The sequence below is a fragment of the Pelobates fuscus genome, chromosome 2 (assembly GCF_036172605.1).
Source record: "Pelobates fuscus isolate aPelFus1 chromosome 2, aPelFus1.pri, whole genome shotgun sequence".
NCBI classification, from domain to species: Eukaryota; Metazoa; Chordata; class Amphibia; order Anura; family Pelobatidae; genus Pelobates; species Pelobates fuscus.
In genome coordinates, this window is record NC_086318.1 from 223,273,270 (window position 1) to 223,284,494 (window position 11,225).

Sequence of the window (11,225 nt, forward strand, 5' to 3'; positions counted from 1 at the left end):
TTTTGCTCTTGTCAAAGTCACTCAGATTTTTTCACTTGCTCATTTTTCCTGCTTCCCCCACATGAAATTTAATAACTGACTGTTCACTTCCTGCCTAGTATATCCCACCCCTTTGAATGCTTTAGTAAATAACCCTATTAAAGTGAATTATTATCCAAATATAAACATGGTTAAGTCCCTACCTGCACTTGTGTGCCAAATTGTAATAGCTCACCTGGCAGGAAATAAACATTATAATTAATAATAGTAATGATATAAGCAATGTTATTCAGTTCACCGGTCAGTGGTTTTAATGTTGTGGCTGATTATTGTATATAATATATTTGGAATAACAATCTTTTGGGAGATCCTCCACTTCTCCAGTCTAAGGTCTTGGGAGAGGGAGGATCTTCTGAAAGTATGTCAAACCAATGTTCTTAGTCCAATAAAAAAAGATATTACAAGACTTCCTGCACGTGATACTGTTGGTCATGCTCCATGTACTTTTAAAATCAATTTACCATTTTGATATACCCCCTCTCCTATCAATGTAAAGCTCCGGGTTACAGATGACATTTTCATTTATTTCTTTATTTTTAAAATGGAAGCCGTGCCAGCAAGGGTTACAACAAATAATATAATGTTGTTTTTTTAACACTGGTTTTTGGTTGGAGTAGCCCTCTAAAGATAATCCTTTCTCTACCACAGTGTAGTAGACTGGATAATAAACATTTAATTTACTTTAACCAACAGCAACATTCTAAGTAGCTGTATGATTGACTGACTTTTTCACACAATACAGCCCGAAACAAGGATATCTCTTTCCACATTTTTTTCATAACCTCAAGCACTGCTAGGTGGCAAAACGTTAGGTCAGGGCTATGGTTGCTATGCTCCATAATTGATAACATAAACTTGTTTTTTCACATCTCAACAAGGTCACCATTTACTGAATTTGTAAAACAAACACACTTACCGGACATCCACAGTTTGGTTATTTTCATGGTCAAAAACATTAAAAGCTTCTGTGATTTTCCTTTGTAAATCTGTAACAAGTGCCTCTGTAAAAAAAAATATTTTTCATTTAAAAGATTTGTAAAATATGTCAGTTAAAATTTAGGCAGAAATTTTGATACCTTATGACTGCTGTTTTTTTTTGTTAAGAGGCCACAACTCGCCCGACTTTATTCATTGTAACGGTCATGCATGTATGTGAACAAAATTGCTTAATAAAAAATAAAAAATAAAAAAATTAGGCAGAAAATAAGCCAGGGTTTGGGAAGTAAGTAATCCGGGCAAGTCAGGAATCAAATTAGACATGGTGCCAATACTGAATATACCGAATGTAAACCATAAATATGTTTACAGTCAGTATATTCAGTATTGGCACCATGTCTAATTTGATTCCTGACTTGCCCGGACTATTTACTTCCCAAACCCTGGCTTATTTTGATACGCTTATTTTGATACGCAATAGATAAGTAGTGAATTTGCTACTGCTACTGTTCATGAATGTGCAGCTGCGTAGGGTAAGCAACCTATGGCATGCAAGAAGACTGGCATACACAGTATGCAAGACTGTCAGACTCAAACAAGCTATGGAAAGGAGGATCCTCCCCACTGCTAGCCTTAGGGGGGACTTCTGATATCTGGGGGGGTTATGGGTAGCCCTCAATTCACTCAGACCTTCAACTGGCAGGACAAATACTGGATGGGCTCCTGGTCATCTTGCAGGAGATACCTCTGCAGTGCTGGAATCACAACTAAAGTGCACTGGTTATTTTGCGAGTGCCTGGACGAACCTGCTGATATTTTACCCAGGTCTTCTGGATACTGGGGGCCTGCTGCGGAGCATTGAGCACTTTATGCGACTGACTCTAAATTTACTCAAGCAATCCCACTTCCACATAATGTGATTGATTGCAGTCTTAACAACGTGCGCTCACTATCACTGTAACCGCCATTTTACTTAGCTTAAATGTGTTTGTTTGATTTTGAAATGTTCTCTTTTACTTTCACCTTATTATGTTTGGAGTATATGCTTAACATTGTGTTTAGGTCCAGCAGTTCCCACTCGTTCACCTCAGCATGATACTAACTTCAGATCCTTGTCTGATCTCATCATGTCTATATCACCTCATGACCTTATCTTGCCCAGAACTTGGACATAACTGCTCATCTTGTTCCTATACCATTTAAATATTGTGCTAGGTATTTCATATATCATGTGACTAGCTACTTATGTTATTTTGACACTTGTTATTCCTGTCATGACATCGCAAACTCGTATGTTATTCTAAGCCCTGCAAAAATAAAAATAAAATAATAATTTAGATGGAAATAATAAAAAAAAAAAATGGTTACATTTTATTTATTTCTTTTTATATGAACACACATGTCCATTGTGTTTACATTTTCAGTAGTAATTTGTCAATTGATAAAAAATAAAAATGAATAATATCAATAATAATTTCTGGGTGTCAATCCCCAGTTGCGCATGCCTATGGAAATCATAGTTACATACTGCAATACCTGGTATTTGCTATTTTTAATCCTGCCAGGCATGAGGGAGTTATATTTAGTGCTCTATTCTATTGAACACCATCATCAGTTTCCATGGTTACCACTCCTGGGCTCTAAATTTGGTTCACACCATTTCACTGTACTGGAGTATAGGGAATCCTGAAATAATTGATATGAAATCACCCCTAGACTAACAGTTATGATGCCCACGTTTTACCTTTTCTAGAAAATGTATTTTAAAAAAAAACTATAAATTAAGATCAACAGACGTCTCTCTAGTGCAGGCTTCTAAGGTCCTCTAATTGAAAAATACCCCCATGTCAACATGTGCCACCCTGAACAACGATTCCAAAATACATTCACATTGTCAAGATATTTGTCATTTGATATTTTTATTTCACTATGGGCTGTTTGTTTTTACACTGCATTCGAATGACTGCCATTTAGCAGTGATCAGTCGATGGACATTATTGGCCAAAGTGAGCATTTCTCATATTCTCATCTTACTCTCTTTCCATCACTGGTTTTTAATTTTAATGTATTTTCCACGACCCGATCTAACTTTCACTTACCTGCAGCTTCCTTCTCCCCCGACATGGTTGTTGTAACTGGTTACTATGGTAACGAGGCAGTCTTTGTAGGTATCGTGCGCCATCTTTGAAAAAGGCAAACATCCTTTCCCTCTCGGTGTTCTTGACGAGGGTAGGGAAATTTGATAGAACAGCCTTTCTAGCATTTCTAACAACCGAGTGGGTTTTTTTTTTTTTTTTTTTTCGTTCCAAAAAAATAGTACTAAAGTAACTAAACATATTGATTTTTTTTTTTTATTTTTTTTTTAGCAGACTGCAATATTTTTGCCGAATGTTCTATAACAGAAAGTCGGCTGATATTTGAAAAGTAACATTGAATGCAGCGTCAAAACTAAACGGAAGTTTGGAACGCAACCATGCGAGTTTGACATCTATTGTCAGAATGATCTGATATTGGGTCTGACCACCTCAACACAGATCAAATGCAGTGACCAAGAGGTGGCACTAGAGCAATTAGTGTGGGAATCAGTTGTGAAATGACCATATTTAGGGAATTCAATTACTGTATTTCTCACATTGTATTATAGACATGGTTCTCCACTGAAGAGGCAATCATTGAAATCATATGGCTATACATAAAATGCTACAAAGAGATTATTTTTAATAAATTGAGAATATGTATTGAAAGTTAAATGATCACAGCGAGTCTTTTCTATTAGTCAAACTATAAATAGCTTATCTGTTTTTATAAACTTCAGAACACTTATTCTTTATAATACAAATTACAAATGTGAAACACTGTTTTTGATCTACTGATAAACACCATTTAGAAAGATTATTATCATGTTTATTTCCTGCCAGGTGAGCTATTACAATTTGGCACACAAGTGCAGGTAGGGATTTAACCATGTTTATATTTGGATAATTATTCACTTTAATAGGGTTATTCACTAAAGTATTCAAAGTGAATTTAAAAGTTTAGGTCAAAGCATACCAGGCTCAGAGATTTTTTCCAGTCTGGCTATATTAGACTTAAAGGGATACTATAGTCACCAAAACAACTTTAGCTTAACCCCTTAAGGACCAAACTTCTGGAATAAAAGGGAATCATGACGTGTCACACACGTCATGTGTCCTTAAGGGGTTAATTAAGCAATTTTGGTATAAAGATCATGCATTTGAAGTCTCACTGCTCAATTCTCTGCCATCTGGGGGTTAAATCACTTTTATTTCTGTTTATGCAGCCCTAACTACACCTGCCCTGGGTGCGACTTACACAGCCTGCATGAAAAACAAAGTGGTTTACTTTCCAATCAGAAGTTAACTCAATTTAACAAACATGAATTCCTGACCCTAAAGGGCTAAACCCGCCATTTAGGTGGCTTTTCCCCTGTTAGCCCACCCAGAAGGAATTAAAACACATTATTTCCAGACCCTGCCCTGATCCGCCTCCTTGATGACATCAAGGGAAAGCATTGGATTGGCTAAAATTGGCAAGGAACTGGGATGGGGGCAGGGCCAAACTCTGTTTTGGCAAATCAGCACCCCCTCATAGAGATTTATTGAATCAATGCTTCTCTATGAGGAAGATTCAGGCACTCAGTAAATATAACAAAAAAATGTAAAAATGTAACCCCTACCTTCCCTCCCTCTCCCTCCCCATGTACTTACCAATTGCCCGCAGGGGAACGGCGGCAATCGGTAAGTACATGGGGAGGGAGAGGGAGGGAAGGTAGGGGTTACATTTTTAAATTTAGGGGGGGGGACTGTCTGGGCTCAGACCCCCAAATGTCTCCCATTTAATTATGGAGCTTTTAATAGATGCAGTACACATACCTTAACTACATATTTGTCACGGTAGTGTACCCCAACACGCAAGATTTAGTCCAACGAGAGACAAGATAAAAAAGATACATCTTATCGGGCCTTAGAATGGCCGGACTCGACGTAGACAGGGAAAAGACAGAGTCAAGAATAAGCTGAGGTCAAGGGAACAGAGAGACAGCGAAAACAAGAACTAGCCAGGGACTGGTACACAGGAGTCAGGAAACCGGCGAACAAGACAAAGCAGGGATAAAGAGAAAAACGGAGTCAGGTACAAAGCCAAGGTCAAGCACGCAAAAAACACTACTAGACGAAGCAAGTACTAAAGGGAACTGAATCAGAAACCACGATAGGGCAGGGAGCTAAGGGAAAGGTGAGTATAAATACCTTAGTGTTTAATTTCATTGGCCCCTGTCATATCCATGCCCCCAAAACGTGAGTGTATGGGGAATGTGGAATGACATGGACCAATGGGAGACCGTTTTGCATTTTGGCTCCCACTGTCCCTTTAAAAGTGCACCCGATACGCGTGGCGCGCTCCCAGTGCCAGGCGAGTCACGTGGCTGCATCTTGCGGTCAGTGCATGCCTTCCGGATCTCCCCGTCGGGCGAGCCGCGCCTGGCTCATGCAGATGCAGGATCGCGCATGGTGGGCAAAGAGGACCTCGCCTACAGTACCCCCCCCTCGAAGACACGCCCACCGGGCAGGGAGGACCAGGCCTGGCAGGGAAACGAGAATGGAAGGAGCGCAGAAAGCGAGGAGCGTGAACAGCGTCAGCGGAAATCCAACTGCGTTCCTCTGGCCTATATCCCTTCCAATGCACCAGGTACTCGAGGCGACCCCGGAGAAAACGAGAGTCAAGCACGGCAGCCACCTCAAATTCCTCATGACCCTCCACAGAAACAGGAGGAGGAGGAGGAACATACCGGGTATAACGGTTACACAGTGTCAGGGTACCTGAGGTCTCTACCTCCGAGAGAGGTAGAGACTTAGTCGTTCATCCACCCGGAACGACCGTTCACTCAATTGGTTCAGGACCAATCAGGACTCGTCGGAGGTGTGTCTACTTATCTGAACAGGGCATTTAACAGTGCTTCTTTCATTAGCTCATTGCCCTGTCGTGGTTCTAGCTTGTTCTAGTCACTCAGTGCTCATGTTTTCTAGTTATCCCTTTTGGTTTTGACCCGGCTTGTTTGCTCTATTCTGCTTATCTCTGTTACCCTTGATTCGGCTTGTCTATCGCTTACCTGTCTTCTGTTACCCTCGACCTCGGCTTGTCTTTGACTATTCTCTACTGTACTACTTACGTCATAGGCGTGCGCAGCCTATTGCATTAGGGTGTGCACCCTAAAGCACAAACACACGGCGCATGTGTATATATGTAATATATTTATATATATATATATATATATATATATACATACATACATACACACATATACACACACACACATACACTGCTGTGTATGTGTGTGCTGCTTGTGTGCTGTGTGAGGGTGGTGTGAGGGTGCTGGTAGTGTGCTATGTGGGTGAGGGTGTCTGTGTGTGTGTTTGTTAGGGTCCTGTTACTGTGCTGTGTGAGGGTGCTGTGTGTGTGAGGGTGCTGTCTGTGTGAGGGTGCTGTTTGTGTGATGTGTGCGTGTGATGGTGCCGTTTGTGTGATGTGTGTGGGTGTCGTGTATTTGTGAGGGTGCTGTTTGTGTGTGTTTGTGAGGGTGCTGTTAGTGTGCTGTGTGTGAGGGTGTTGTGTGTTTGTGAGGGTGCGGTTAGTGTACTGTGTGTGTGAACGTGCGGGCTGTATGTTTGGAGGGATTGTGGAGGTGGGGGCAGATTAGTAAATATCCCCCCTCCCTACCTTATATAGGGAGGGGGGATCCTTGCTGCCATGTGCCATCCCTGGTGGTCCAGTGGAGAGTGAACTCTAGCCTGCGGGGCTAGAGTTAACTCTCGCGAGATCTGAGTGTTGCCGTGGCAATGCTCAGATCTCTTGCGAGGAACCTGGCGGAGCTGCTGTCTAGAGCTCCCCGGGTCCTCTACTGCCTCCCTCCATGTTGCTGTGGGCTGGTGAGGTAGATCTTTGATCTCCCCGCCAGCCCATGGAGGCTTAGAGCAGAGCCGGCACTCAGATAGCGCCGACTCTGCGTGAGCCGACAGGGGAGATCCGGAGATCTCCGGTGAAGTCCTGGGGAATAAAGTGTGGGAACTCTTTTCCCACCTCCCAAAAAAAATAATATACACGTGTGTGTGTATATATATATATATATATATATATATATGTGTGTGTGTGTGCACACACAGACTGACACATACACAGACACACATATATACGCATGCACACACACACATTCACAGACACCCACACACCTACAGACACACACCCATACACACACACACTCACAGACACACACACACATTCAGACACACACATTCAGACACACACACTCTCAGACACACACCTACATTCACAGACACACTTACAGACACACATACATACATTCACAGACACACTCACTCACAGACACACACACACAGACACACACACATACATACAAAGACACACTCACTCACACACACAGACACATACACACATTCACTCACAGACACATACACACGGACACACACATTCACAGACACACTCACTCACAGACATATACACACAGACACACACACACATACATACATTCACAGAAACAATCACTCACAGACACATACACACAGACACACACACACACACATACATACATTCACAGACACAATCACTCACAGACACAGACACACACACACACATACACACATACATTCACAGACACACTCACTCACAGATACACACACACATACATTCACAGACACAATCACTCACAGACACATACATACAAATTAGTATTTTTTAATTAAAAAATGTCCACCCAGCCTCCCTACCTGGAGTGCTGGTGGACTTGTCCCTGGGGTCCAGTGGGTCGGTCAAGCGCCGGTCTCCACTCAGCCGCGGTGAGGGAGCTGTGTGCTCTCTGCTTCCTCTCGCCGCGTGGGCTGTCTGCTGTAGCTGGGAGCCGGAATATGACGTCATATTCCGGCTCCCAGCATCAGCAAACAGCGCGCGGCGAGAGGAAGCAGAGAGCACACAGCTCCCTCACCGCGGCTGAGTGGAGACCGGCGCTTGACCGGGGGGTGGGGGTCCTTCACCACCTGCCCCCCCTCCCCCCATGACAGGGGGAACATAGGGTGAGGAAGGGGGAGCTGAGTGCCTGCAGGAACAGCGTTCCTGCTCAAATAAAAGTGCAGGAACGCTGTTCCTGCAGGACTCAATACATAGGCGTGCCACGGGGATTAGGGTGTGCCCAGGCACACCCGGCACACCCCGTGCGCACGCCTATGACTTACGTTAGTCCGGCCATTCTAAGGTCCGGTATACGTATCTGGCTACTGTTTGTACTCTGCGTGTTGGATCCCTGTCCCGATCCTGACATTACGACAGGGCCAATGGATCCTGCAAGTACAAACAGTCAGCTTGGTTCTCCTGATCCTAGGTTTGAAGCCATGGATCACAGAATGGATCAGATGGCGCTAGCGCTACAGGCGTTATTATCTCGTGCCAATAATCCACCAGAGGAGTTACGTACTACTCCTATCTCTCCTGTAGGTTCAGGCCTAGAGGTAGCCACTGTAGGTGCTTCTTCTCGCATTACCCCACCAGTACGTTATGGTGGTGCTCCTGAGAAGTGTCGTGGTTTTTTAAACCAAATTAGTATCCACTTTGAATTGCAACCTCGCTCCTATCCTACGGATAGGGCAAAGGTGGGATTTATTATCACCTTACTCATTGAGAAGGCTCTGAGATGGGCCAATCCACTATGGGAGAACGATAACCCGTTAGTATATAACTATAACGCATTTGTAGCTGCTTTTAGAAGAACTTTTGACCCTCCAGGTAGAAAGGTTAATGCAGCCAGATTACTGTTACGCCTGAGACAGGAGAACCGAACACTTGTGGATTATGCACTAGAGTTCAGGTCTCTGGCGTCAGAGGTCAAGTGGAATGAGCAGGCGTATATGGACGTATTTTTGAATGGGCTATCAGATGTAATCCTTGACGAGGTTGCTACTAGAGAACTTCCTGAGAATTTAGAGGATTTAATTTCGTTCATTTCTCGTATAGATGAACGTTTAAGAGAGAGACACTTGAGAGAGGAACCGGAGACCTTCCTTTAGGTTAGCTCCCGCATTTCTAAGTCCTGACTCCACGGTCTCATTGCTCCCTGAACCTATGCAGGTAGGCTATACCCGCCTCTCTGAGGAGGAGAGACAGTACAGGAGAAAGGAGGGGTTATGTATGTACTGTGGAGCCAGAGGTCATTTACTCTCGAACTGTCCTAACCGCCCGGGAAACGCTCGCACCTAAGTTTCTCTAGAGGACAGGCCTTGGGTGTTTCTATTTTGTCCTCTACTCCTAATTATAAAGATCACAGGCTTCTGCTACCAGTTTCCTTAACCTGGGAGAAAGAAGTGGTAAAGGCTATGGCCTTGATAGATTCCGGAGCTGCTGAGAATTTTATCGACCAAGCCTTTGCTACTAGACACAATATCCCATCCCAGTTAAGGGAGACACCCTTGGCCGTTGAGGCCATAGATGGTAGACTATTACTGGACCCCGTTATCTTTCGTGAGACCATACCCATTAACTTAAATGTTGGTATCCTACACGTGGAGAATTTATCTCTCATGCTCATTTCGTCCCCTTCTGTTCCCATAGTTCTGGGGTATCCATGGTTGAAGAGACATAACCCTATTATCGATTGGGAATTAGGGGAGATACTCTCGTGTGGTCTGAGCTGCCAGGAGAAGTGTTTACGCAGGGTTTCTCCATTGGCCAATATTAATACACCAGGTAGTTCTACTCAGTCCACAGAGAGACAGATACCGCCCCTGTACCAAGACTTAAAGGCAGTATTCGACAAGAAGAATGCCGATTCATTACCTCCACACAGGTCATTTGATTGTAAAATTAAGCTTCTACCTGGTACTATGCCCCCGAGGGGTAATGTATATCCTTTATCTGTTCAGGAGAACTATGTTCTAGAGGAATATATCCGTGAGAATTTAGAGAAAGGATTCATTAGGAGGTCTTCTTCTCCTGCCGGGGCTGGGTTTTTTTTCGTTAAAAAGAAGGATGGCACGCTGAGGCCTTGTATTGATTACCGAGGTTTGAATAAAATAACTATCAGAAATGCCTATCCTATCCCATTGATTACCGAGTTGTTTGATCGTCTTAAGGGCTCCAAAATCTTCACCAAATTAGATCTCAGAGGGGCATATAATTTGGTGAGAATCCAGCATGGACACGAGTGGATGACGGCGTTCAATACTCGGTATGGCCATTATGAATACACAGTTATGCCATTTGGACTTTGCAATGCTCCTGCAGTATTTCAGGATTTGATTAATGAGGTACTTAGGGAGTTTCAACATGATTGTGTTATTGTCTACCTGGACGACATACTGATACACTCTAGGGAGATTGAGACTCACCATAGACAAGTCAGAAAGGTACTACACAAACTTCTGCAACATGGTCTATACTGTAAATTGGAGAAATGCAGCTTTGACCAGTCGCAGATAGACTTTCTTGGTTACGTGATTTCAGGGGAAGGCTTTAAAATGGACCCTGACAGACTCCAGTCTATTTTAGATTGGCCGTTGCCTAAAGGACTCAAGGCTATTCAGAGGTTTATTGGTTTTTCCAACTATTATAGGCGCTTCATTAAGGGATACTCTTCTATCATCTCGCCTATTACCAATATGACCAAACAAGGGGCTGATACTAAGACTTGGTCTACGGAGGCTCTTGTTGCGTTCAAGACTCTCAAAGAACTTTTTGCCTCTGCTCCCATTCTAGTCCACCCTGATACGACTCTGCCGTTCTTACTCGAGGTCGATGCCTCTGAGACGGGAGTTGGTGCTGTTCTGTCTCAAAGGTTAGGGGTGGACAAACCGTTACACCCTTGTGGGTTCTTCTCTAAGAAATTATCTGGGCCTGAAAGCAGATATGACATCGGTGATAGGGAACTGTTAGCGGTCATTAAGGCTTTAAAGGAGTGGAGACATTTACTAGAAGGGACATTACACCCTGTTACTATTTTAACGGATCATAAGAACTTGTCTTATATTGGGGAGGGTAAGCGCCTGTCCGCCAGGCAAGCTCGTTGGTCCTTGTTCCTTACTCACTTTAATTATGTACTTACTTATAGACCTGGTTCTAAGAACTCTAAAGCCGATGCTTTGTCTCGTCAATATGAACCGTTCACTATAACTGAGCCAGTCCTTTCCTCGATAGTTCCCAAGGGTAACATCATCGCTAACACGAATCTCAGG

At 43.3% G+C, this 11,225-nt stretch overlaps 1 protein-coding gene across 1 annotated transcript in view; it reads right to left on the reverse strand.

Moving 5' to 3' along the window:
* EFCAB2 (EF-hand calcium binding domain 2) overlaps positions 1 to 3,105 on the reverse strand; it is a 47,729-nt gene extending 44,624 nt beyond the window's left edge. Inside the window, exons 1-2 of the mRNA XM_063443208.1 lie at positions 3,075 to 3,105; positions 956 to 1,040 (exon numbers count right to left, since the gene is read on the reverse strand). Coding sequence (XP_063299278.1) covers positions 956 to 1,040; positions 3,075 to 3,099 — 110 coding nt within the window. The 5' untranslated portion in view covers positions 3,100 to 3,105. The remainder of the gene's footprint in view (positions 1 to 955; positions 1,041 to 3,074) is intronic.
* Positions 3,106 to 11,225: the final 8,120 nt, after the last annotated feature.